The sequence below is a fragment of the Eptatretus burgeri genome, chromosome 15 (assembly GCF_056783735.1).
Source record: "Eptatretus burgeri isolate ZD-2024b chromosome 15, Ebu_testis_v1, whole genome shotgun sequence".
NCBI classification, from domain to species: domain Eukaryota; kingdom Metazoa; phylum Chordata; class Myxini; order Myxiniformes; family Myxinidae; genus Eptatretus; species Eptatretus burgeri.
In genome coordinates, this window is record NC_140975.1 from 50,969,634 (window position 1) to 50,997,133 (window position 27,500).

Sequence of the window (27,500 nt, forward strand, 5' to 3'; positions counted from 1 at the left end):
GGCCCAAAACACCCAAAAATGACCCCCAGTACCAAAAAGACACCGAAGTCCTAAAATACCCAACTAACCAAGAGGACCAAAAAGACCCCAAGGACCCAAAAGGCTGAGGACCCCAAACATCCAAAAGATCCAAAGGACCCAAAATATCTCGAGGACCCAAAAGTCCCAAAGGGACTCTCTCGGACTTATATAATTTCTGCATAATGTCAAATGTGACTTCAGGTTCCCTTTATTCAAGTCCTCAACTGCCCCAAAGCCCAAGTACTCAACCCCAATTCCAACCCCAAAGTCCTCACTCCCTCCCTCCCCCTTCCCAACATCTCAATCCCCCTCTTCCAACTCCATGCACCATCACCTCTAACTCTCTGTCCTCCCCTCCCCATTTCTTCCTGTGCTTCACAATGTTACACAAAGATATACAGGGAACTTTGGTGCATCAGAAGGCCATTCGGCCTCTCATGCCTGCGTTGTTCCTGTTCCAGTTTGTTAAGAACGATATTAAAAGGAAATAAAGACGGAACGTTAAATTCACAATCACTTTCCCCTTTCTTCCCGTATCCTTACTGTAATTCACAGACCAGTGTTTGTGTTTTGTTTTTTTTTGTCGCGCTACTCCTCCTACAGTTGTGGGCCAATTGCATCCAGACCTGAATCAGCATGACCCCAATTAATGTGTCGGGGTGTTTTTATGTTTGCCGGTGGTCTTGGGGGGGAGAGAGAGAGGGATGTGAATTCTCTATGTAAATGTGTACCGTGTAGCGCCGCCTCCAGGTGGGGAAGGGTATTACAATTCTCCACAATTTACAGTGCAGTATATCTGTCCCCTCGTTTTCCAGTACTGTGAGGTGTTTTTAAATTATAAGCAGTGGGTTTGTTTTTGCTTCATGTACATAGCTTCATGGGTTTTTTTGGCCTTTTCAGAGCTGTCAGTTTCCTATACACCGCCCAAATAAAGGTATACGTCAGAAGAATGTGTTGCCCACTTGGAACAAGATCGCCTGTCGGGCGGGAACTCTGCGAATATATATATATATATATATATATATATATATATATATATATATATATATATATATATATATATATATATATATATATATATATATAATCATTTGGATTTGAATTATGAATCGATAATTTGTGGACACTCCTGGACTTCTTTCACACCTTCAGTTGCTTACATCCTAATGGAATGCCATCTTTTTCAGTCGAAATAGTCTTGGTGAAATGGAGGTGCAATGATCGGTCGGTACACGTGAACCAACAATAACAGCCCCAACACAATGGGGGTGATTCTCACCATTGCTCAAAACAATCTTCCTTTTGGTAAAATGGATGACTGATGGAAGCATATGCGCGTTGGCACTAGTATTTGGCAAAATGACACTGCACACATCTTTGATTCAGTGGTACAGCCAGTGGTGCTGACAGAGGAGTAGCAAGTGATACTATCAGACAGGTGGGTGGTGATGCTACCAGAGGAGCTACCGGATTAAAAAAAAACCCAGTGCTAATTTCAATGCTGCACACTGATCCAGGCCCAGCAGGGGCAGACGCCAACCCCGCGTTGGTGGACGATGACCCCGCGGAGGCCGACCCTGCGTTGGTGGAGACTACAAAAGCAGAGGGAGAGATCACAGAAGCAGGACCAGGGGCACGAATAATTGAAGACCTGAGTGCAAGAAGTACTTTAGTCACAAAATAACACTTTTGAGATATTGAGGATCAAAGTTTTCAAAACATGCTGCAGATACTTTTTTTTTAAAGGTGGCATACTATGGAGCCCGTTGCTGGTTCCAGGGGCTATACAGAGCAGATAAACCCTTTTTGTGGAAAAATAATCCTTTATTCCGAAGAAAAAGAGAAAATTAGTTTTGGATTTAAGTACTTTTTGTGGCTAAATACCTGGACATGGGTACTTTTTGCGACAAAATGGCTGGATTTGGGTACTTTTAACACACAAAGCCCTTTATTGCTCATTTTTGATTGCCCAACAATCATTTTTACTTTGTCTCATGGGGCTGTACAGTGTACATACCTGGACTCAGGTACTTTTTGCGACAAAAGGGCTGGATTTGGGTACTTTTAACACAAAAAGCCCTTTATTGCTCATTTTTGATTGCCAAACAGTCATTTTTACTCTGTCTCATGGGGCTGTCCAGTGTACATACATCCAACACATGGGGAATCTGGGTCAGCACAGCATTGCACTGCACTGCCACATGCACAGTTTTATGAGGGCTCAAAAGCTGATGACGAATGTTGTGCCTTTTTCAGTACCAGCAAAGTATAATGCATAGAAACTACATACCTGATGCTTTGGCATCCTTCCTTCTCTTTATAGCCCAGTCTCCAGCGTTTCTTTTACGTTTTTTGCTCATGTCATGCCTGTTATCAGGGTTATCCTCATTCACACCTTGCTTTCCAGCCTCCATGGTCGCCATTTTCACAGCTTGTCACGTGACACATACTAGCATTGTGATTGGACAGTCATGGACTTTGGAACTTCTTTCTCAAACATTATGGACTTGGGTATTCCTTGCACTACAGTTTAGTGAATTCAACAATGACCATATACCAATATACAGAACTTGAGGACTTATTTTCAGAATTTTTTGGTACCAAATGATGATCTGGCCATTATAGATTATAGTACTGGTGCCAGTTCATTTTTTCAAAAATGTGACTTAAGTACTTCTTGCACCCAGATCTTATTGTGGAAAAGAGTTTGGGATAAGCTATGAGGCACGGAAGGGGGGGGGGTGGTCAAGGAGTTACACAAGTGCAGCACAGATTGCTTTCTTAGCGTGTTAAAGTGAAGAAGGAGCAGATGACGAGAAAGAGGGACGGCTTCCAGATCAACTCGTAAGGTGAGGTTGGGTGGAATGGTGATGGGTCGAGTTCGTCATTCCCAGGGTAAATAATAACAGGTAGTTAAGGAGGAGTTATACGTATGCAGAGTGCTACTCCTGCCTTGCCTCATCATTAGGTGACCAAAATTAGGTAAAATTATTGCAGTGACAAAGGCACTCCACCCCCCCCCCCCCAAGACCATTTGGTGGCATCCCTGTTATCATTATCCCTCGCTATATAACCTGAGCTGACTATCTTCAATGTTTATAATGCAGGTGCCTGAGCATGCACTCTCAGCCATCCCAGCCTGCCAGCCCCAATAAACGTTTCTTTTCATGAATGTAGCGTGGAGTGTGGAAGTGAGTTATTGGTTGTGGAGATGTAGTATCTTAAGGAACTGTGTGCACTTTTAATGTGTATCTGTCAGATTTTCACACATGAAGCCTCATTTAATACAAGTTAAGTTAACCTCAGTGAATTAGGAGCTGCAGCTTGTCCTAAGCCAACATACTCTCTATTCTCCCCTCCCATTTATGATCATAACCCCCTATCCATCTTGATTCACCCCACATCCCCCAACCCGCTATGCTGCATGAGCTTGTTACCCACTTTGGTGCCAACGTGACCAGAGGGATTAGGTTTTTGGTTCAGACAATCTCACTGCAAAGGGACATGTATTCTCGGTCCTTTGCACAGTTATATAAGGGGGCACGAGAGGACAGTCAAGAGATTGCATGAGAGATAGAGAGAGAGAGACAGAATCTGAGAGGACACTCTAGAAATACAGTAGTTTGTGCACTTATTCTGTTTCACATACAGTGGCCTGAAAAAGTCTTCACCACCAACCAATAATGCAACATTTAGATGAATTACAAATTTTGTAGAAACAATTTTTCCAAATGAACTTTTTTATGAATAACTGAAGAGATCAAACTTAACACTGTTGTAGTTGAAGGAGGTTACATGCCAGGATTACCTGCAAGAAAACATGTACAAATCAAAATTCACTGCATGGTAAAGTATTCAGCCCCTTAGGTCAGTACTTGGTGGAATCAACTTTTGTAGCAATGACTGCGATGAGTTTTTTTGGGGAAGGTCTGTACCAGCTTTGTGTTCAGTGAGATGGTGAAATCTTCACCCATTCTTCACGTGAAAATTGCTCTAGTTCTGCCAAGTTTGATGGGGATTATCGATGGACTTCAATCTTCAATTCTCGCCATAAATGTTCAATTGGGTTCAAGTCAGGACTTTGATTGGGCCACTCAATAACATTTATTTTATTTTTATTCAGCCACTCCATTGTGGCTTTTTCTTTGTGTATATATATATATATATATATATATATATATATATATATATATATATATATATATATATATATATATATATTGTTGCGGATTCGCGCCCGCCGGCGTGCGAACGGCCACGTAACTCGAATCGCGGCACGTCGCCCACCGGACGGACAATCCAGTCGTGACCCTCTCGGACTAACGCCGGGAACCAGTCACGGGTGGACCTTTCGGTCTCACCGCGATCGTGCCAATCGGCCCCCGCGTGGGATAGGTTGCTCGCCAAATTCGACCTACCTAAGTACCCACACGGAGGGTAGACCGGGCGATCGCACCTCGCCGCAGGTCGACTTCGGACACGGGCCACTTAAGCGACCCGTTCCGTACTATCGGGATAACCGAGCGGTGTTATTCGTCGGCCTCGACGGTTCGATTAATTATCGGGCGTCTTAGCCCACGACCAACCCTTTACGTGAAGCAAGATGGGGATTCAATGAAAGAAATGACGAAGCGAAGCGGGAAAACAGTTCAATAATAAGCACATTTATTTCGCGATGAACGGAAAGCACACATATACAATTCCACCAAAAGCACATGGAAAAGAAGAAGACAAAAAGCAAATGCGACAATGCAGATCTATCCGACTACCGGGCACTCGGCAACACTTATACAATTTTACTTCACAGACGGCGCCGACAACACATATTCCCAAAGCAAAAGAAAAGAGAACCACCCTCCAGGATGAGGGGGTAGGCGGGCCTGGGGCCGAGACCGTGTCGGGCCTACCCGTCTGATGATGAGACGCGGAGCGGCGGTGGTGCCTCAACTCCGCGGGCCTCGCGGACAGTGTCTGGTAGGGGTGGGAAGGGGGCCCCCTTTGTCGCACTATCTCAGCGCGGGGGGGAAACAGGAGGGGGTTGCTGATGCTCGGGGAAAGGAGGATTTCACAAAATCTCGGGTCCCGCGACGAGCGTCTCCACCACGACCTCGGTCGCGCCGCCGGCCTTTCCCTCCGCAGTTCTTCGAATCCGACGCGAGCACCCCCTCGTCTGCCTTCGCCGCCGCCGCCTCTCCACAGCTCCGTCCTCTTCACTCCGACTCCGCGAACTCCCAACTGCACTGAACTCGACTGACGACCGCAGTCGTTTTTATAAGCCCCGTGACTTCGCTCTTTCATCTTTGACCCTCTGCCTCTGACCTTTCACCTCGCTCCCCATTGGCCCGAGGAAAAGTGGGCGTGAATGCTTTTGATCCATGAATTTGCATATAGCGACCGCCCTCCAACGCCCTGGAGGCGGGGCCAAACCGCCCCTCGCTCACCGATTGGACGGAACAAAAGTGGGCGTGAGTCCTTTTTGATCCGTTTTTCTTCAGAAAGTCCGCGATGCTTTTGAAAACGCTGCACGGTGCGCGCCCTACACGAGTCCAGCATCGGTGCCCACGAGTGGCGCGAGATGACGGTGATGCGATGGTGGCGAGTTGTGACGGTAAAGGTCGTGGCGGTTATGGTGAAGCGGCGTTGTGGTTGGTGGTTGTTGTTGTGATGGCTGTTGAGATGTGGTTGGTGGTGGTAATAATGGCGGTTGGTCCAAAATAAAGATAGTAAAAGAAAAACGGCTATCCTGAAGAGTCGCAGCCCTCATGAATGACATTTATTCCCTCTAGACAACGGGTTTGGGCCTAACTACACATGTACTTACAGAGATATCTCACCTAAGGGACCTGAATGGTGGTTGGCGAATTTGGTCAACCACAACAATATATATGTTGTTGGTCTTTCGGCTTCTCCCGTTCGGGGTCGCCACAGCGGATCATCCGTATGATCCGCATACTGATTTGGCACATGTTTTACGCCGGATGCCCTTCCTGACGCAACCCTGGTCGCCTCTTACGACACAGGGATAAGGATTGGGTTTCGCCATGATTCCGGGCTGCACTCCACCCTCTCATAGCACGGCACAGCGCAGAGCACCCATCCTCAAGCTCTGAAAAGCCGAAAGAAGAAGAAGAAGATATATATATATATATATATATATATATATATATATATATATATATATATATATATATATATATATATATATATATATTTTCCTCTGCATGGGTTGTAATCAAAACGTATCTTTGTTTCCTCAAAAACGTACCTTAGTTTCATGAATAGAAGACATATTGTTTAGTCTTCAAATGTACACCAAAGCCCTGAAACCTGATGCCTATATCACGTGTGAAGTGACCAAAATGGTGATTGTCAGGTTACAATTGTGGGTGTTGTCAGGCCGACTGTTTAACCAATGGGCGGAAAGAGAGAAACAGACGGAGAAATGCGGCTACTTTAATATAGATTACTCGCCGCTCATTTTGTAATTTGCTCCCACGTTCCTTCGTCACTGTTTGTGTGTAAATAAGGTTTGCAGCAGGAAAGAAGCTTAATATTTGATATTCGTTGTTTGTCATGTTATGTGGCCGATCGAAAATTGTACCTTCATGAAGGAGGGTGAGTGGGGAGTTTTGGGGGAAATATAAACTGCTTTGCATCTTTGTTACCTCTGCCACTGAAGATGGACAGAAGTTATGTTTTCACCTATTTGTCTGTCTATCTCTCTGTTTGTCTGTCTGTCTGTCTGTAAGCAGAATATCACAAAAAGTTTTGGACGAATTCTGACGAAATTTGGTGGATTGGTTGGGTGTGTGAGACGGATGAAGTGAGTGGGTTTTGGTAATTATCCGGATTTGGATACAATAATTTTTACAGTGTTTCTTCACCATTGAGAGATAGGGCCAAAAAAGATTTATAGCATGATATTTCAAAACGTTGTGGTTGGATTATGACAAAACTTGGTGGATGAGTCGTTAGGTGACAAGAACAAGCCGATTAGATTTAGGTTCAGGTCCGAATGCATATCTGGCCTATCGGTGGGATATAAAACGTAAAATGTTCAGCTTAGAGGAGGTATGCGCTCTACCGAGTGCTGTTCTAGTTTTGTCTTGTTATAACTTATCAAATCTCATTTAGGAGGCATTTGCATATTGCCTTGTACTTTTATCTTTAATAGGCTATGATGATGATCATGATATATGATGATGAAATGATGGATATGATGATGAAAAACGTGTAACCAAGAACTACAAGGTTGTTTGCATTTCAGGAAATAATAATTTCAAGAATCTGGCCATGGAAGCATTCAAACGTTATCCACGAGTTGAAAGTGTGGGCTTGGAGAACAACCAGATTTCAAGTATACACCCAAAAGCATTTGCTGCTTCCAAGAAGATCAAGTTGTTGAACCTTTACAGCAACCACCTCCATTATCTTCCGAACAATGTTTTTAAGTACATTCCTCGTCTTCAGTTCCTGCTTCTTGGCCTCAACCAAATCCTTAACATCAACACTTACACATTTGCAGGTCTTGAGAGCCTCACTGACTTGGACATGCCAATGAATAATCTAAGTAAACTTCCTTCAAATGCCTTTCAAAATCTTCCAAAACTGAAGATCCTCGATTTAGCAATGAACAAAATTGCAAGCATCTCAACTCAAGCTTTCACAGGTCTTGAGGAGTTGGACTTTCTCAACCTAGCTGGAAACATGCTGACAGATATTCAGGAGAGCACCTTTGCATCATTAAAAAAGCTTGAAATGCTTGTCTTGGATAACAATGAACTGGAAAGCCTCACTGCTGGAATGTTAGTGGGTTTGAAGAACCTTCGTGAACTGTATGTGAGCAACAATAGGCTCAAAGAACTTCCGCGCAATACCTTCAAACATGTACCACGTCTAACCAAGCTAGCACTGAACAGCAACCATCTCAAGTCCATTGATGGAGAAGCCTTGTCCAGGCTCAAAGGTAAAACAAGGTGATTGGGATGTCTGCAGTACTTACTGAACCTAATGCTGTGTTGGATGGACATGAAGCATATATGCCCAGCTTTGTATAAGTGGTGTTTAACTGTGTTGTAATTATTTTGTTAATGTCCAGTCAATGCCATTTATCATGCAAAAGTTTATCATGTGGAGATACTTGCAGTTTAATTTTTTTTATTTTATCATGGTAATTTTGCTGGAAGGGTGGCCTGTAGGTACGCACACTTGCCTCGAAGCTGTCTAACCTGGGTTTGAATCTGTCTAGCCCAGATAAAAACTGTCATCCTGGTGAGTCACAGGCAGGATCAACATGTGTGCAGTCCCTTGGATGAATGTGAAACTGGGCATCCCATCTCCTGGCACTAGTTGGAAGATGTTAAAGATCCCATGGTGTCCTTCGCTAAGAGGAGGCAAGCTATCGTTGGCACCATGGCCAAATTCCAAATTCCTGCCCTCACATTGTCGACACCTCACCTAACCCTAACAGGCCTGGCCAGCCTGTTGGTGAAAAACTTGGGCCGAACCACCAATGCCAACCGCACAAGGATATGGGAAAAATTGTGGCCTTTGAAAGAAGAAGAGAAGATTGATCCGTTTAAACTATTGCTTTAATTAAGCAGTATTTAATTTGGTTCACAACAGCTCGTGGTGGCTTTTGCTGTACCTTATTACTGTGTGTACAGAACTCACTTTGTATGTCCTGTGTGTACAGAACTCTCAATGGCCTACCTTCATGGTAATCCCTTGGTGTGTGACTGCAAACTGACATCCCTTCTGCAGTGGTTGTCAAGCAGCCAGGTCAAGGCCTTTCCTGGTGCAGTACTCCGCTGCTGGGAGCCAGCAGAACACCGTGGCAAGGAGCTGAAGAGCCTGCAGCGATCACAACTCAAGTGCTTGGCCTGAAATTTTGAAAAACAACTTGCAAAAAGGAAATCAATAAAAACTAGAAGGGTACGAGGTAGAGTGCATACCTCTGCCGTGCAATGCTGAATCCAGTTGAACATATCGGGCCCAATAAGTTTTTGAAACTTTCTGAAAACATATTTTTGAAATACAATTTTTGGTTCCATCTCTCAATGGTGAGGAATCACTTTAAAAATAAAAAAAATATCGTATCCAGATCTGGATTCGGATCTTCACCAAAATTGAATCAATTCTTCCTGATCAAACACCCAATGTGTCGACCAAGTTTCTTCCGAATCCGACCTTTGACATACCGTGTTAAATCTCGTTTTTGGTCCTCTCTCTCAATAATGAAAAATTATAGTAGCAGTAACCAGAACTTCACCAAAATGTAATTGGTTCGTCCTTGTCAAACACCTAAAATGTCCACTAAGTTTCATCCAAATCTGTCAACAAATTTTTGAGATATCGTGCTACATATCATTTTTTGACCATACCACTCAATGGTGAAGAATCATTAAAAAAAAAAAAATTCTAGTAGTCGGATCCAGATTCAGATCTTCACCAAAATGGAATCAGTTCGTCATTGTCACACACCCAAACAGTCCAACAAATTTAATCCGAACCCTGTCCACAACTTTTTAAGATATCCTGCACACAAATCAGCAAACAGACAAGAAAGATGTCATACATGCAAGAAAGCACGATACTTGCAAAACCCATAAAACAAATTTGACCTTAAAAATTATTGGTGGTTGAATTCATTGATCTGATATGCAAATCCTCTTCACATTTCAAGACAATGGGATGAAAATTGAGGATTTTAGAAATCACACCTAAGTTTTTGACCTTTGGCCTTTGTTGACCTTTTGGTCCATCTTGACCTCAAAAATGATGGGTGGTTGAATTCAATGATCAAATGCGCAACTCTTCTTCAAATTCCAAATCAATCTGATGAAAATTGACAATTTTATATATTTGGCCTATGTTGACCTTTTGGTCTACGCTGACCTCAAAAATAATTGGTGGTTGAATTCAGTGATCTTATATGCAAATCATGTTCAAATGTCTAGTCAATCGGATGAAAATTGACGATTTTAGAAATCTGACAAATTTGTTGACCTTTGGCCTATTTTGACCTTTTGACCTCAAAAACAAATGGCCTTCTTGCTTATGACAATCTACCATGTGGTGAAGTTTTGTGAAGATCGGTTTCAAAATTGTGACCTCTCCAAAATAAACAGACAAACAGAATACCGCACACAACCAACCAATACACTTGAAAAATATTCCATTTTCACAAGTAACAAACAGACAGTCAGGGGTGAAAACATAACCTCCTTCCACCTTCAGTGTCGGAGGTAAAAATGCAGAAAGAAACGAAACAGATCATCATGTCACTGATTCATTCTTCTAACGAGATTAGAAAGGTTAATTTCCAAAATAAATACATTTACTGTCTTGATCAGAAAGGCCAAGAAATATTGCAGTGAAGTTTTGTGACATAATTATTAAAGATATCATGGCAATGGAAAGTATACCTGAGCAAATGAACATAGCTTTAACCTGCCTCCTGCCTGCTAACAGCTTTTCATCAAACAATTATTTTTCCTCGTGGATTTATTCAGTCTCTTTCGAAGCAGGGTCTTGGTGAGGGATGTTTGAAATTTTATTCTTTATTCACTGCTATAGCAATCATAATGACAACGTTGCCTGATAAGCACTCACTATAACCTGCATTCATTAAAATTGAACTTAACAATGTTGTTTGTTCAGTGTATGCTTCCTTGTAGCTGTGATCGCTAGCTATACAGTGATGTCTTCCAGCTTTCATAAACTATATCTTCATTCGTTATAGCCTTTAGGGCAGTCGGAGGGACAACAACTCCAAAGCTCTTTCTAAAATCAACTACCTTCATGTAGCCAGATTTGGGGGGGGGGGTGGCTTTCCCTACACTAACAATATTAAAGAAAACTTTTCATCTGTTTCTGAAGAAGATAACAACAAAGTGCATTTGTTATGCATTTACTGTATATCTAATATATAAAACTCATTCTAACCACTCACTCACTGATTGATATGAATATTCGGGACCTTCCGGGAGACGTAGGGAGCTGAAATTTTGTGCACCGACAGATTTTGAAGCCGATACACCGGGGGAAAAAATTACAGAGCCTGCGGAATGCATCTATAAACGAAAATATAAATAAATGAAAAAAATAAATGCAGGTGAGCGACCCGAGACAATTGGGAAGCACGGTAATTTGGCGGGCAAACGGACATCAAAACCAACACACCGGGAAAAGCACAGAACCGTCGGAAAGAGTGCGCATAAATGAAAATATGAATAAATGAAAATAAATAAATGAAAAAAACAAATGCATGTGAGCAACCTGAGACAATGGGGGAAGCACGGCTCATTATTGATTACAATGTGTCAGGATACCCCGCCAGTATACAATATATATGTATAATATATATCTTTATATGACTCGTATTTTGGCATGTCTGTTTGTTTGTCTGTCATGTTATAACTTGAAAACGGATGAATAGGTGTCAATCAATGGAACTACAGTGGTTTCACGGAACTCCCAGGAAGGTTTGTGACAAAAAATTTTTTTCTATGGGTAGATGGGTACACGTGGCAAAACTGAACACGCCAACTTGTGACGCTGGTTATCCCTGCACTTGGAATCCTTTTTCTTCTTGCCCTATTGATGAGTCATCACAGCAAAGATTGGTATTTCCATCAGCGAAGTGACGGGTCTTATATTCGTGTGTGTGTGTGTATATATATATATATATATATATATATATATATATATATATATATATATATATATATATATATATATATATATATATATATATATATATATATATATATATATACTGAAACGCAAAAGAAACTTACCACTTGTTTGAAATGTAATAAAATTGTAACAGTTCAAAATAAAACAAACCAACAATTGCTAATTGAAACATTGGCATTTTATTGATGACATGTCAAGTTTTTGACCAAGATACACAATCTCATAAGTTTGTTCTACAGTACAGAACAGCACAGGGTGCAATGTCAGTCCCCTTTCAGTAGCGTGTGTGGCCACCACTGTTTTGGATACAGGCAGTGCATTGTCGGCGCATACTGCCTACCAGTCTTTGGATGGATTGCTGCTGGATTCTGTCCCACTCAGTCCTCAATGTCTGAAGCCATCTGACTTTGGACCATCTGCCTGTCCTGCCTTGCAGTGGTGACTCTTGGCCTCCCAGATCGAGGTCTGTCATCTGCAGAGTTGTGGAGGGTGTCTCTGTCCACGAGGGCTGATATCGTCTGGTGTGAACAGCCAAGGCAACGTGCCACCTCACGGTAGCTCAATCCGCCTTGCAGTATGCCCAAGGCACACTGCCCTTCATCCGTTGACAATTGTGGCATGTTGATTGAAATGCCCATTTTGCACTGGCCTTTTTAAAGCCAATATCAAGACATCACGTGCAGCTCATTAAAATCATCTCATACCCCTTGGCTAATCACTGACAGTCAAAACGGCAGTTCAACAGCTGTGCTATGAAGTGACCATTGAAGGTTCAAGTGACCATCCATGACCGTTTTGTCTGACAGTGAGGATACTATTGTCCACAAATAAGTTCACACATTTACTACACGCAGTGTTTATTGTTGATATTTGAAGGTTTAAAAGGTGGCAAGTTTCTTTTGCGTTTCAATATATAAATATATATATATATATATATATATATATATATATATATATATATATATATATATATATATATATATATATATATATTTGTAAAAGAAAGAAGCAGCACACTGAGCAATAAAAGAATGCAAATTTAAATTCTTTATTTGTAGCCTGACGTTTCAAGAACAACCTAGTTCTCTTCCTCACATCAGAGGTGTTGAGAGAGCTGTGGTGGTAAGTTCCGTTGGTGACATTTCACGTCATACATTGGTCCAAGTCCCAGTCAATCTGTAAACAAGGCTTCCTTGCAATTTATTGACTCTGCTGTTTGTGTTGACGTTGTAATCGATTGTGTCGTGCTTTGCATGTGGGATGTAAGTCGATGTGTCGGTTGATGGAATTTTTCGCAAGAGAACCTGGCCTCGAAAATCTCACGGTTCACCCTTGATGATCCTGTGCTAAGAATAGTTGTCTGGTTCCATGAGAACGTGTGTGTGTGTGTGTGCGTGTGTGTTGGTGTGGTCCGATTGTCGCTGTTGTAGTTGGGTTTCCGGCGACAGGATTTGATGAATGAATTAGGGTGGTTGTTTTCTCGCAGTAGTTGAGTGACATGCAGTATCTCCATCCCGCGGTGATCATGGTCACTGCAATGTGTTTTTGCACGGTCAACTAAGCTGCGAACGCAACTTCTTTTGTGACAGGTGGGATGGCCACTTCGGTAGTCCAAAACTTTGTCCGTGTGGGTGGGTTTACGGGACACCCTTGAGTGTAACTTGCCGTCTCTGTTCCTGGAGAGATGTACTTCCAGGAATGGTAGAGATCCAGCTTGTTTGACGTCTCACACGTGAACTGTATTGCTGGCCATGTTGAATTGATCTTCAGAAGGAAATGGTGCTGACGGGTCTTAGGGGTCTTCAAAAGACTTAAGTGTCTTCGGGATTTTAACCATCTTTGGGGTATTCGGAGTTTTAATGTCTTAATTGTGTTCAGGGAATTAAATGGTCTTCAGGATCTTATGGGTCTTTAGGTCTTCAGGGGTCTTATTTCCCAAGCATGTAGAAAGTGTTCTCTCAAAAATGTTTAAAAAAGGTATTCTGGTTCTTTGGGGTCTTCAAAGGTTGAGGTTTTGGATGAAAATACACTGAGGACAACCACCATGCCGGACTTGGTCTGTGTGCCAAATTTGGTAGTTGTCGGTCCAGCGGTCCTTGCAAAAAAAACGTGATAAAACAGACAGACAGACATCGGATGAACCTGATTCATTAGATACAGTATACATCTTCAAGGGACGGGCATGGCGTAGTGATTGCGAATAGGAACGTACTGCACACCACTTACCGGAGCGATGGAGTAGCTTAGGATTACCGCAGAACAAAAACGGTGAATGTATTATTTATTGAGTTAGGTTCCAATTGTGCGTGGAGTCAGGCCAGCTATGCAGTGAGCCATTGGGTGGAAGACATAGCTCGATGAATTAGGTGTGCTGGCCTTTGGCCATGTTATATGTCACGTGATATTTGTTAACCAACGAGATTGCATATCAATGAAAAAGGCAGAAAAGCTATCTTTAAAGGCTCAGGTTTGTGGATGAAAATGCACTGAGGACAACCCCTGGTATGGGTCGGACTTGGTTTGTGTGCCAAATTTGGTGGTTGTCCATCCAGCAGTCCTTGGAAAAAACGTGAACAGACAGACAGACAGACATCCGATGAATCTTATTTATTAGATTTAGTAGCGTCGGTGGTGGTCTTTGTTGTTGTAAAGTCAGGCAGATTGCAAGCAAGCCCAAATAGCAGTGTGTGTATATATATAAATATATATATATATATATATATATATATATATATATATATATATATATATATATATATATATATATATCTTCTTCTTCTTTCGGCTCTCTCCCGTTAGGGGTTGCCACAGCGGATCAACCGTCTCCATTTCGCTCTATCCTCCACATCTTCCATTGACACTCCAACCACCCGCATGTCCGCCCTCACCGTATCCATGAACCTCTTCTTTGGCCTTACTCTTCTCCTCCTGCCTGGCGGCTCCATCTTCAACATCCTTCTCCCGATATACTCCGTTTCCCTCCTGTGCACATGTCCAAACCATCTCAATCTCGCCTCTCTCACTTTGTCTCCAAACCGTCCTACCTGCGCTGTCCCTCTACTATACTCATTCCTTATCCTGTCCATCCTCGTCACTCCCAACGAGAATCACTGCATCTTTAACTTTGCTACCTCCAGCTCCGCTTCCTGTCTTTTTGTAAGTGCCACCGCCTCCAAACCATACAACATAGCTGGTCTCACTACCGTCTTATATACTTTCCCCTTCACTCTTGCAGCTACCCTTCTGTCACAAATCACTCCTGCAACTCTTCTCCACCCACTCCATCCTGCCTGCACTCTCTTTTTCACTTCTCTACCACACTCTCCGTTACTTTGGACAGTTGATCCCAAGTATTTAAACCCATCCACCTTCCCCACCTCAACTCCTTGCAACCGCACCATACCACCACCCTCCCTCTCATTTACGCACATGTACTCCGTCTTACTCCTACTGACTAACATTCCCCTTCTCTCCAGTGCGTACCTCCACCTCTCAAGGCTCGCCTCAGCCTGCTCCCTACTCTCCCTACAGATCATGATGTCATCCGCGAACATCATAGTCCATGGAGACTCCAGTCTGATCTCGTCCGTCAACCTGTCCATCACCATTGCAAACAGGAAAGGGCTCAGAGTCGATCCTTGGTGCAATCCCACTTTTACCTTAAACCGGTCCGTCATTCCTACCGCACACCTCACCGCTGTCACACTGTCCTCATACATATCCTGCACGATCCTCACATACTTCTCCACCACTCCCGACTTCCTCATACAATACCACAACTCCTCTCTTGGCACCCTGTCATAAGCTTTCTCTAAATCCACAAACACACAATGTAACTCCTTCTGGCCTTCCCTATACTTCTCCATCAACATTGTCAAAGCAAACATCGCATCAGTGGTGCTCTTTCCTGGCATAAACTGCTCACAGATCTGCCCTCTCCTCATAAACTGCCCATATTGCTGCTCACAGATCGTCACCTCTCCTCTCAACCGAGCTTCCACTACTCTTTCCCACAACTTCATGGTGTGGCTTAACAACTTTACCCCTCTGTAATTTCCACAGCTCTGCACATCACCCTTATTCTTGAAAATCGGAACTAGTACACTTAATCTCCACTCCTCCGGCATCCTCTCACTTTCCAAGACTTTATTAAACAATCTGGTTAACAACCCCACTGCCATCTCTCCTAAACACTTCCATGCCTCCACTGGTATACCATCTGGGCCAACCGCCTTTCCACTTTTCATCTTCTTCATAGCAGTCCTCACTTCATCCTTACTGATCCACCCCACTTCCAGATTCACTATCTCCACCTCTTCCAACCTTCTCTCTCTCATTTTCTTCATTCATCAGCTCCTCAAAGTACTCCATCCACCTCAACACACTCTCCTCGCTTGTCAGCACATTCCCATTTGCGTCCTTTATCACCCTAACCTGCAGCACATCCTTCCCAGCTCGGTCCCTCTGTCTTGCCAATCGGTATAAATCCTTTTCCCCTTCTTTTGTATCCAACTTCATCATATATATATATATATATATATATATATATATATATATATATATATATATATATATATATATATATATATATATATATATATATATATATATATATATATATATACATATATATATACATATATATGTATATATATATATATATATATATATGTATATATATATATATATATATATATGTATATATATATATGTATATATATATATATCTTCTTCTTCCTCTTTCGGCTGCTCCCGTTAGGGGTTGCCACAGCGGATCATCCGTATGATCCGCATCGTGATTTGGCACATGTTTTACGCCGGATGCCCTTCCTGACGCAACCCTGGTCGCCTCTTACGACACAGGGATAATATATATATATATATATATATATATATATATATATATATATATATATATATATATATATAAATTTATATATCTTCTTCTTCTTCTTTCGGCTGCTCCTGTTCCGGGTCGCCACAGCAGATCATCCGTATGATCCACATAGTGATTTGGCACATGTTTTATGCCGGATGCCCTTCCTGACGCAACCCTAGTCGCCTCTTACGACACAGGGATATGGTACACCTATTTAACCGGAGTATACACCGGCCCAGTACACTGGTACTCACTTCGCCGACCTCGGAAGGATGACAGGCTGAGTGAACCCCCTGGTGTATTAATTCAGTGGCTCAACGGGGCTTGAACTCAGGACCTTTTGGATCCCAAGCCGCTGCCCGAACCACTGCGCCAACACCAGGATATACATATACATATATATACATATATATATATATATATATATATATATATATATATATATATATATATATATATATATATATATATATATATATATATATATATATATATATATATATATATATATATATATATATATATATATATATATATATATATATATATATATATATATATATATATATATATATATATATATATATATATATATATATATATATATATATATATATACATATATTGATTTCCAACCCCCAAAATAAATTGTTTGAGAAAAATTTTTTTTGCATTTTTACATGTTTTAAGTGATTTCCAACCCCCCCCAAATTTTTTTTTACCCCCCCAGAAAAATAGAGAATTTTTTTTGCATTTCTACATGTTTTAAGTGATTTCCAACCCCCCCAAAAAAATTGTTACCCCCTCCTCAAATAAATTGTTAGAGAATTTTTTTTTTTGCATTTCTACATATTTTAAGTGATTTCCAAACTCCCCCCTCCCAAAAAACATTTTTTTTTTTTGAAAAAAATTTTTTTTTGCATTTTTACATGTTTTAAGTGATTTCCAACCCCCACCCCCAAATTGTTACCCCCCCCCAAAAAAAAAAAGAAAAAATTTTTTTTTTTGCATTTCTACATGTTTTAAGTGATTTCCAACCCCCCCCCCCCAAAAAAAAAAAGTTGGAGAAAAGAACTATAACTGTCAGCACTGTTGACATCATATTGTTGCGGATTCGCGCCCGCCGGCGTGCAAACGGCCACGTAACTCGAATCGCGGCACGTCGCCCACCGGACGGACAATCCCGTCGTGACCCTCTCGGACTAACGCCGGGAACCAGTCACGGGTGGACCTTTCGGCCTCACCACGATCGTGCCAATCGGCCCCCCGCGTGGGATAGGGTTGCTCGCCAAATTCGACCTACCTAAGTACCCACACGGAGGGTAGACCGGGCGATCGCACCTCGCCGCAGATCGACTTCGGACACGGGCCACTTTAAGCGACCCGTTCTGTACTATCGGGATAACCGAGCGGTGTTATCGTCGGCCCCAACGGTTCGATTAATTATCGGGCGTTTTAGCCCACGACCAACCCTTTACGTGAAGTAAGATGGAGATTCAATAGAGGAAAAGACGAAGCGAAACGGGAAAACAGTTCAACATAAAGCACATTTATTTCGCGATGAACGGAAAGCACACATATACAATTACACCAAAAGCAAATGTAAAAGGAGAAGAAACACACAATTAGACAATATTACACAAAAAGCAAATATAAAAGAAGAAGACAATGCAGAGCTATTACCGACTACGCGAGCACACGGCAACACTTATACAATTTTACTTCACAGACGGCGCCGACAACACATATACCCAAAGCAAAAGAAAAGGACCACCCTCAAGGATGAGGGGGGTAGGCGGGCCTGGGGCTGAGACCGCGTCGGGCCTACCCGTCTGATGATGAGACGCAAAGTGGCGGTGGCGCCCCAACTCCGCGGGCCTCGCGGACGGTGTCTGGTAGGGGGGTGGGAAAGGGGCCCCCTTGTCGCACTATCTCAGCGTGGGGGGAAACAGGAGGGGGTTGTTGATGCTCGGGGGAAAGGAGGATATCTCCCTGTCTCGGGTCCCGCGACGAGCGTCTCCACCACGACCTCGGTCGCGCCGCCGGCCTCTCCCTCCGCAGTTCCCCGAATCCGACGCGAGCACCCCCTCAACCGCCTTCGCCGCCGCCGCCTCTCCACAGCTTCGTCCGATCGCCCTCTCCGTCTCCTCTCTTGACTCGTCCCAACTCTTCACTGGCTCCGCGAACTCCCAACTCCGAACTGCCTTGACTGACGAACGCAGCCGTTTATATCCCCCGCGGCCTCGCTCCTTCACCCTTGACCCTTTACCTCCGACCCTTCACCTCTACCTGGCTCCCCATTGGACTGAGGAAAAGTGGGCGTGAATGCTTTTTGATCCATGAATTTGCATATAGCGACCACGCTCCAACGCCCTGGAGGCAGGGCCAAATCGCCCCACGCTCACCGATAGGACGGAACAGAAGTGGGCGTGAGTCGTTTTTGATCCGTTTTCTTCGGAAAGTCTGTGATGTTTCTGAACACGCTGCTCGGTGTGCGCCCTGCACGAGTCCAGTATCGGTGCCCACAAGTGGCGCAAGAATGGTGGTGATACGATGATGGCGAGTTGTGACGGTAAAGGTCGTGGCTGTTGTTGTGAAGCGGCGTTGTGGTTGGTGGTTGTTGTGTGATGGCTGTTGAGACGTGGTTGGTGGTGGTAGTAATGGCGGCTGGTCCAAAATAAAGATAGTAAAAGAAAAACGGCTATCCTGAAGAGTCGCAGCCCGACTGAATGACATTTATTCCCTCGAAACAACGGGTTTGGGCCTAACTACACATATACTTACAGAGATATCTCACCTAAGGGACCTGAATGGTGGTTTGCGAATTTCGTCAACCACAACAATATTTAATGAATAAGATATAAGGTTCACTTGAGTGACCCAGCAGTATTGGTGGCGGAGGTTTTGCACTCTCCCGAGTGCTCCCCCTCTAGTTCTGCCTTGTGGTAATCCTCTTCCAGTCCAACACACTGATGTTCGGAGTGGAAAACGAAATTATTACTTTTCTCCTTGTTGTTCACGATAATCATCCTTGATCGATTGTCTGATCCATCTGCATCTGTTTCCTGCATGATCTGATGCAACACGTCTGTGCATTAAAACTTGGAAAGTTATCGGGCTGGTATTATACATCTGGGTTAGTCCTCCTTTAGCATGGTGTTGGCTTTGTGGTTAGGGTGGCAGCTTGGGATCCTTGGGTCCTGAGTTCAAGCCCCGTTGGCCGCTGAATTAAAATACACCAGGAGGTTGACTCAGCCTGTCATCCTTTCGAGGTCGGCAAAATGAGTACCAGTGTACTGGTAAGGGGACACTGCGTCAGCGGCATAGCCGCGTCCCAACCAATGATGCAATCAGCAGCCACAGGCTGCACTCGATAGAGAGAGTCCTCCTTTGTGATGCGATCTGGTCACGTGTTCCTGTTGGAGGCGGGGTTGGAATGTGGGTAGAGCAAGTCTTCCTCGATGGAGATTGTGTGATGGGGAGCATCTGTGGTGGAGTGATTGGTGTGTCCTCTGGGCTCAATGTTCTAGGCACGTTGTGGGTTATTTGTGGTCCACACTGTCCTCGTTTTTGGAGTTTGCACCAACCACTCTGCTTTCTCTATCAAGGGGTGCTATTGAGCAGGAAGTTTTAATGTTTCTTCTGTTAATCCATCATTCTGTGCTTCAGCATGCCAAGATTCCAAAATGAGTTGGCGGTGTTTGTTTGGCATGACGTCCAGAATCTGTGTGTTGCTTCCATCATAACTGTGACCAGAATGTATGCAATGATGTGCTATGGCTGATTGTGATGTCTTTCTCAGCCTCATAGTTCTGGTATGTTCATTTATCCTCGGTTTTAAATTTCTTCCCATTTCCCCCAACATAAGCTGTGCCACACTCGCATGCCGTGCGATATACCACATCTGATTTGTCCCAAAATTGTACTTTTCTTTCAATTTAGTTCTGGCATGACGAATGTTATAGAGGGGTTAGTATACTACTTGGATTTGTGCACTGCGTATGATTTTGCCAATCTTCTCTGATCATAACCGGGTAATATGTTAAGACACAAAACACACATTTGTCTTCGTCTTCTTTTTCTTCTTTCTCCTCTTCTCTTTGTTTTATCTTCTTTGGTTCACAAAGTCTGGGTAGCATTCTTTTGTCATATCCATTTAGAGTTAGAATGTCTCGCACCTGTCTAATTTCATTGATGGCAGCATTTTTTGAGGATGAAACCTGCCAAGCTCTGGAAGTCAGGGTGCCGGTAACACTGCGCTGGTGTGTGATGGGGAGGCATGAGTTGAAGTGTAGTAGTTTCGTTGTGTGTGGGTTTCCGATATACTGATGTTTTTAAAGTGCCATTCGGTTGTCGTTGAACCTCCACATCTAGAAACGGTCGGTAGCTTGTTGAGTTGTTACATTTCCATGGTGAGTTTAATGCTCGGAAGAACTTGGCACAGCTGTTCGTGAAGGTGAGCATTGTCCCGGTGTACACTTGCTAACATGTCATCAACACATCTGATTCAGAAATGTGGCAAGCAAGGCACATTTTTGGTAAAAAATTTTCATATACATCAACGTGTAAAGCTTGACGAGTACCCCCCCCCCCCAATCTCCAATGGATACAAGTCCTGCACAAACAGATACCAAAGCTCATCTGACCCGAAGGCATCAGCACATCCACTCATGTCAAAAGACCGAGATTTTATGGTGACCATTGGTTAAACATCAAACGGTGCCGCCTATCCGGATTTCGCACTTATTTACCCTCGTCAGGATGGCATACAGTATACATATTAAACCAATGATCACCACAGTCATCGCTTAAATTCCAATTGTACCTCCTGGCTGTAGTGGTGAGCATCAGCCACAGATTATGTCTCAAACAGTAAAAGCACACAATCCGCAAAGAACAACAGTTTGTCTGCCACTCAGATGATTGTTCCCACAAATGCAAACCAAGAATCCAGAAGGCATGTGTGATTGGCAGATAAATCAACATGTGTGGAGTGTGATGAGCGCTTCCCCGATCCGCAATGGATGCAAGTCCTGTGCATGCGCACACCAAAGTGTCATCTCTGACCCGGAGCATCAGCCCAGCCACTCATGTCAAGAGACAGAGATTTTATGGTCACCATTAGTTAAACTATGAGGTAGAGGCAGAGTTGTGCTTCCAATGCTCAGGACTCACAGAGAGATGAACTTTTGTTGGCATTGCAAAGACAGCAACATCAGATGGAAGAATTGCGAAAAACCATGAAAACCTACCAAGAACAGGCAAGTGCTCACCAGAAGTCTTAAAGGTGGGAGCGTAGGAAAGCTATCTTGTGTTGTAATTACCACAACCCTGGTCACATTGCCCACGAGTGTCCCCAGCAGAGAAAGAAGGAAACACAGCAAATGTTAAAAGAGCAGGCTGGAGTTACTGAGAGTTTGGGAAACGTAGAGACCCCATCACACTGAGCCAAGTGGCGGGTGATGAAATCTCCAGCTCACCTGAGTTACGGTGGATTGACTTTTTAATCACGGGCAGTAGGCAAAATCCCAGTTGTAAAAGCGCAGATGAACGGAGTACCTGTTGAGTCTTTATATCCTCCGCCACCGAAGATGAAGGAGGTCATGTTTTCACCCCTCTCTGTCGGTTTGTTTATGTGCAGGATATCTCAAAACGTTCTGGATGGATATGGGTGAAATTTGGTGGTCAGATTGGGTGTGTGTCACAAGGATGAACTGATTAGATTTTGGTGAAGATCCTGATCCGGATCCAACCACGAGAATATTTTAAGTGATTCTTCACCATTGAGAGATAGGGCCAAATATGATACTCCTGCTCACGTTGACTAAGAAAATGGTGCACCTACTGATGTAAATGGAGATGTTACCTCACCACCGAGACAAGAGTGGGAGGTCCAGAAAAATACCCTGTACTCATAGATTAGATCTCTGAAGTTGTACTCCACATTCCAATTACGTCCTGTGTAATCTGGCAAAAGCAAGGTATGATGTGGCACTGAGTATAAATCCACCTATTGTTAGAAACATGGGCTACCTGTGATGGAACTTCGGTTAAGCTATGATTATTCTCCTACTCCTTATGCTTCCGCATGTACTGTGCTGTGTGCGTGGAAATGAATGACCTCCGGTTGGGACAGTGGTCAGGAAAACGACCATGAAGCATCTGGTTTGTATTGTTTTAGTGAAACAACCGGTAAGATAAAGCCAGTAAGGTTTAATGTGACGGCAGGTCACACAGACATTGTCATGGAACTTGACACGGGAACATCATGCTCAACTGTTTCAGACTGTATATCATGATAAGTTATCCAAATTTCCATTGGACAACAACAACAACATAACTTTAGGTAGTTATACGTGGGAATTGGTTCCTATTGTTGGTGGTACCAAGGTACTAGTACGGTATGGGGATAACCAACAGTTCAGGTTAGAACTTGTTTTTGAAAGGGAATCGTTTATCCTTATTTGGGAGGAATTGGCTGAATAAGATAAAGCTAGATTAGGAAAGTCTTGGTTGAAATGGTTGCAAAGCCCAAGGTTTCTGTCCTTCAATCAAGTCAATTCCCACCAGAGTTTAAAAAAAAAAAACCTGTTAAATGGAAATAGCTCATTGTTCTGGGTATGGGCATAAAAGGGTTCACTGCATCTCTCAAGCTAAAGCCTGATGCAAAACCAATGTTTCAGAAAACTAGACCGACACCGTATTCTATTGCAGAAAACGTAAAAAAAATGAATATAACAAGTTAATTAAGGAGGATATTTTGTACCCTGTATCCTGCAGTGACTGGGCATCACCAGAAGTTCATGTACCCAAACCAAATGATAAGGTGAGGGTTTGTGGTGATTATAAAGTGGTTAACGAGGCTATTGAGGATGATGGGTACAAACTCCCCAACATACAGGATCTGTTTGCCAAAGTCACACACAATGGTACACAACCCAAACTCTTTTCAAAGTTAGATAGAACCGGTGCATCTAACCAGTTATTTCTGGACGAAGATTCCGCAAAGTTTATGGTGTTCAACACGCAGAAAGGTTTATTGGCAACTAAACGTTTGTGTTTTGATGTGAAAACTACACCATCTCAGTCTCAGACTACTCTTCTTCTCCTTTCGGCTGCTCCCGTTAGGGGTCGCCACAGCGGATCATCCGTATGATCCGCATTGTGATTTGGCACATGTTTTACGCCGGATGCCCTTCCTGACGCAACCCTGGTCGCCTCTTACGACACAGGGATATGGTACACCTATTTTAACCGGGGTATACACCGGCCCAGTACACTGGTACTCATTTCGCCGACCTCGGAAGGATGACAGGCTGAGTCAACCCCCTGGTGAATTAATTCAGTGGCCCAACGGGGCTTGAACTCAGGACCTCTTGGATCCCAAGCCGCTGCCCTAACCACTGCGCCAACACACCAGGCTCTCAGTCTCAGACTACCATGGACAAGATTTTGGTAGGTTTAGATCATGTAATTTGTTGCATTGATGATGTCATCATCACTACCGAGACAGTAGAATAACATATTAGAGATGTTGAGAAAGTGTTAGGAAGGCTTAACAAACACAATGTCCGTCTAAATGGGGAAAAATGCAAATTTGTCGAAGTTGAACTTGAGTATTTAGGTCATTTGTTGAGTGCAGATGGAATCTTTCCCCTTGCAAAGCAAAGTAGAGGCTATTCAGAAGGCCCCCAGACCTAAAAATGTTTCACAACTAAAGTCATTTTTGGCAATGGTGAACTGTTATGGAAAGTTTGGCCCAAACTTGTGTTCCAAACTGCACCCCATCTATGACCTATTGAACCAGCACATGAAGTGGGGATGGTCTGCAAAGTGTGAGGAGGTGTTTGTGTATGCAAAAAAACGTTCTCATAGGTGACAAAGTTTTGCTACATTATGACCCGACGAAACCACCGGTGTTAAGTGTAGATGCTACTTCCCAGGGGTTTGGGATGGTATTGCGTCACAAACTGGAAGATGGATCCGAAAGACCGATAGCATATTCCTCCAGAACCCTCATCGCTGCAGAGATAAAATATGCGCAGATTGAGAAGGAGGGGTTGGAAATTGTGTTCGGCGTAAAGAAATTCCACTTCTATTTGTACGGGCGGAATTTCAGGCTGGTAATGGATCACCAGCCATTGACGTGTATATTTGGACCAAAAACACGAATTCCACTGCTTTCTGCAGCAAGACTTGTCCGGGTATATTTGCCAGATAGAGTCGGTACTCTACCGTACCTCTGAACAAAATGCCAATGCAGATTATGTTGAGTAGATTGCCGGTAGATGACCCAAATATTGTTTTCAAAACTGTAGTAGATTCACTACCAATTCCCACAAAAGTAATCAAAAAATTGTACTAGAAACGACCCGGTCTTGACCAAAGTACATCATGTCGGGTTGACCGAATTACAGTATCGAAAAGGCCATTCAACCATATTGGTGTCGCAGACGTGATTTGTCTGTCGACGATGCCTGTTGTATACCCTGGAGAATTCCCACGGTCAAAGAGCATGTTCTTGAGTCTTAAAAATACAGACTGAGTGTCAAATTCATGCAGAATGATGGGGACTCTGGATTATCTGATACTTGGGATACAATTCCACTTCTTGGTTCATGAATGGTTAGGAGAAAAGAAGCATCTCTGATGACAACTGATTCTGGTAATGCATTAATCATCAAGTATCTTCCACCATGGGAACAAACTGAATGGTACAAATCAGTTCCACGATGAATGCTGTGGTCAACAAGGTCCGCCAAAAACTTGGAATATATTTTTCAATCCTGACAAATGTCACACCCTCACCATGTCTTTCTGAAAGAACCACCTGAACCCCCCCCCCCATCTATTTTTTTCAACAATCCTCTTGAAGAAGTCCTTTCATTCAAGCTTCTGGGTCTCACTATCTGCCATGATCTTTCCTGGGAAAGCCACATCTCCAAGCTGGCCTCCAAAGCCAGCCACCGACTGGGCCTCCTATGTCGTGCAAAGTCCTTCCTTGGCACACCTGAGCTTTAACCACTTACAAAGCTTTCATCCGCAGTCTGATGGAGTACTGCTCCCCCTTCTGTGGTGCGGCTTCCACCTCACACCCAGTTCGACTTCACGTTGTGGAAACCAAGGCTTTTAGGATCATTGGTATCTCTCACGATGAAGCTGAGCCTTTGGGTCTCTCACTCTCTCACTAGAAGCAGGTCGGTGATCTTTGTGTCTACTACCAACTCCTCTCCGGCCTTGCCCCCTCTGTTCTGTCGGTGATCTGTCCCCCCTATATTTCCTCAGGGTGCTCAAGATCCACCAAAATCCCCCTTCTGGTGAAGCTGCCAAAAGCAAGAATCACTGCTCACCTCCACTCTTTCATTCCTCTATTTTTTCCTACCTCTGGAACAAACTCCCACATTCTCTTCAATCCCACTCCTCCCTCCAGGTCTTCAAAACAGCTGTTCACCACTATCCTGTATCTTCCCCCATCCAAAAGCTTGATTTCTACTACCCCTGCTAATCCATCCCAACCCCCCCCCCCATCCTACAAATTCCCTGTTTTCCCTCCTGAAAATCCCTGTCGTACCATCTTGTTTACCCCAGTACCCCACCTCATCCCTCTCCCTTCCACAGATATCCTATTGCCTCTGTCCTGCACTATTTTGTGCTTCCTTCTCCCACCCCTCAAAATAGGACTGCACATCCTGAAGCTCACCTGGATCAGGAGCAACAGACAATCAACCCCCCCCCCCCCGCAGTCCCCCTTAGAGCCTGATTTTTTTTTTTAATGTCGTGAACAAACTTTGGTATTTCATGGGTGGAGAAGGTTGTGGTCATGTTTCATCTAAATTGTGCGTGTAGTTTGTGAGAAGAAAGCAAATACATAATTTGGTTCAAAGTGGGAGAGGTTCAGAGTGATATGGTCATATTTTGTGGTAGTACTCTGGTTAAATTGCCATTTTGATAGACAGTAGACCTTTACTTTAATGTTGTTGCTGAGTGATACTGACTGGCAAAAACGAACGCAGTTGTATTTTTTTGTTGTTGTCGTGGCGGTTGCCACAATTTTTTTAAAAAAGATCTACCGCCATCTATATATGCCACCCGTCTGATTCCTCGGTTTGTAGTGGCGTGTGGTGTTTCATCATTCTTATTAAGACCTGGTAGTCTCTCTTTTACTTCTATTTAAAAAAAAAGGGTAGCATGAGGTCAGAGGGTTAATTAACATTCATACGAGTGTTAATGCCCTGTGCGCAGGTTACCTTCCATCCGTCACGAAGCGTTTTAAGTGCGTGATGACGTGCGACGCCGGAAGTTGACGAACCGGAAGGACTGTTTGGGCCCTGTGCGCATGACGTCATCCCTTGAAACAACAGCAGCTGTGGAGTCACTCACTGGAGAGATCCTCGTTTAATCGTCCGATTCTCTACCTCGTCTCTTCATTCCCGTGATCATTCCACTAAATCCTGCTGTTTCATTCACCTCCAGTTTTTTTTCTTTCTGTTTATTGAACGTACTCCATCCACGACCGACCTTTTATATATATATATATATATATATATTTATTTATTATCCCCCCCCCCCCATCCATCCATCTCCCTTTATACATTCCACTGACGAGATTCCCCCCCCGCAAACTTATTCTCCACACCACTCTCGCTACACCCCTCCTCCTCCGCCTCCTCCTCCTCCTCCTCCTGTTTATCCGTCGCCTCCTCCCACAGCTCCTCTCAACGTTTCCTCTTCAATCTCACCTCCTCCTTGGCCCACCGCCCGTCCTCCTTGGCCCGCTAGTCACTCTGGCCTCTTCCTCAGACTCGGACCCCGGGGCCGCGTCTCCGCCGCCGCGGAAGAAGCAGCGCGTCTCGGGAAGCATGAACGGCCGCGACGAGGAGTCCGCCGAACCCGATGAGGC

At 43.6% G+C, this 27,500-nt stretch overlaps 2 protein-coding genes across 8 annotated transcripts in view; both read left to right on the forward strand.

Annotated features, from left to right (window-relative positions):
• The window catches only part of LOC147012147 (uncharacterized), a 29,741-nt gene extending 19,068 nt beyond the window's left edge, over positions 1-10,673 (forward strand). For all 3 annotated transcript variants that reach the window (XM_085855859.1, XM_085855858.1, XM_085855860.1), the window contains exons 4-5: positions 7,289-7,987; positions 8,717-10,673. In XM_085855859.1, coding sequence (XP_085711985.1) covers positions 7,289-7,987; positions 8,717-8,907 — 890 coding nt within the window. In that variant the 3' untranslated portion in view covers positions 8,908-10,673. The remainder of the gene's footprint in view (positions 1-7,288; positions 7,988-8,716) is intronic.
• Positions 10,674-27,177: 16,504 nt separating this feature from the next.
• The window catches only part of LOC147012148 (WD repeat-containing protein 26-like), a 70,844-nt gene continuing 70,521 nt past the window's right edge, over positions 27,178-27,500 (forward strand). For 2 of the 5 annotated variants that reach the window (XR_015051478.1, XR_015051479.1), the window contains exon 1: positions 27,179-27,500. This exon is cut by the window's right edge and continues 237 nt beyond it. Coding sequence is in view for 2 of the 5 variants with exons in the window: in XM_085855870.1 (XP_085711996.1) it covers positions 27,460-27,500 (41 nt within the window). In the remaining 3 variants the exon portion in view is untranslated. The other 3 variants (XR_015051480.1, XM_085855870.1, XM_085855869.1) reach the window with 3 other exon arrangements.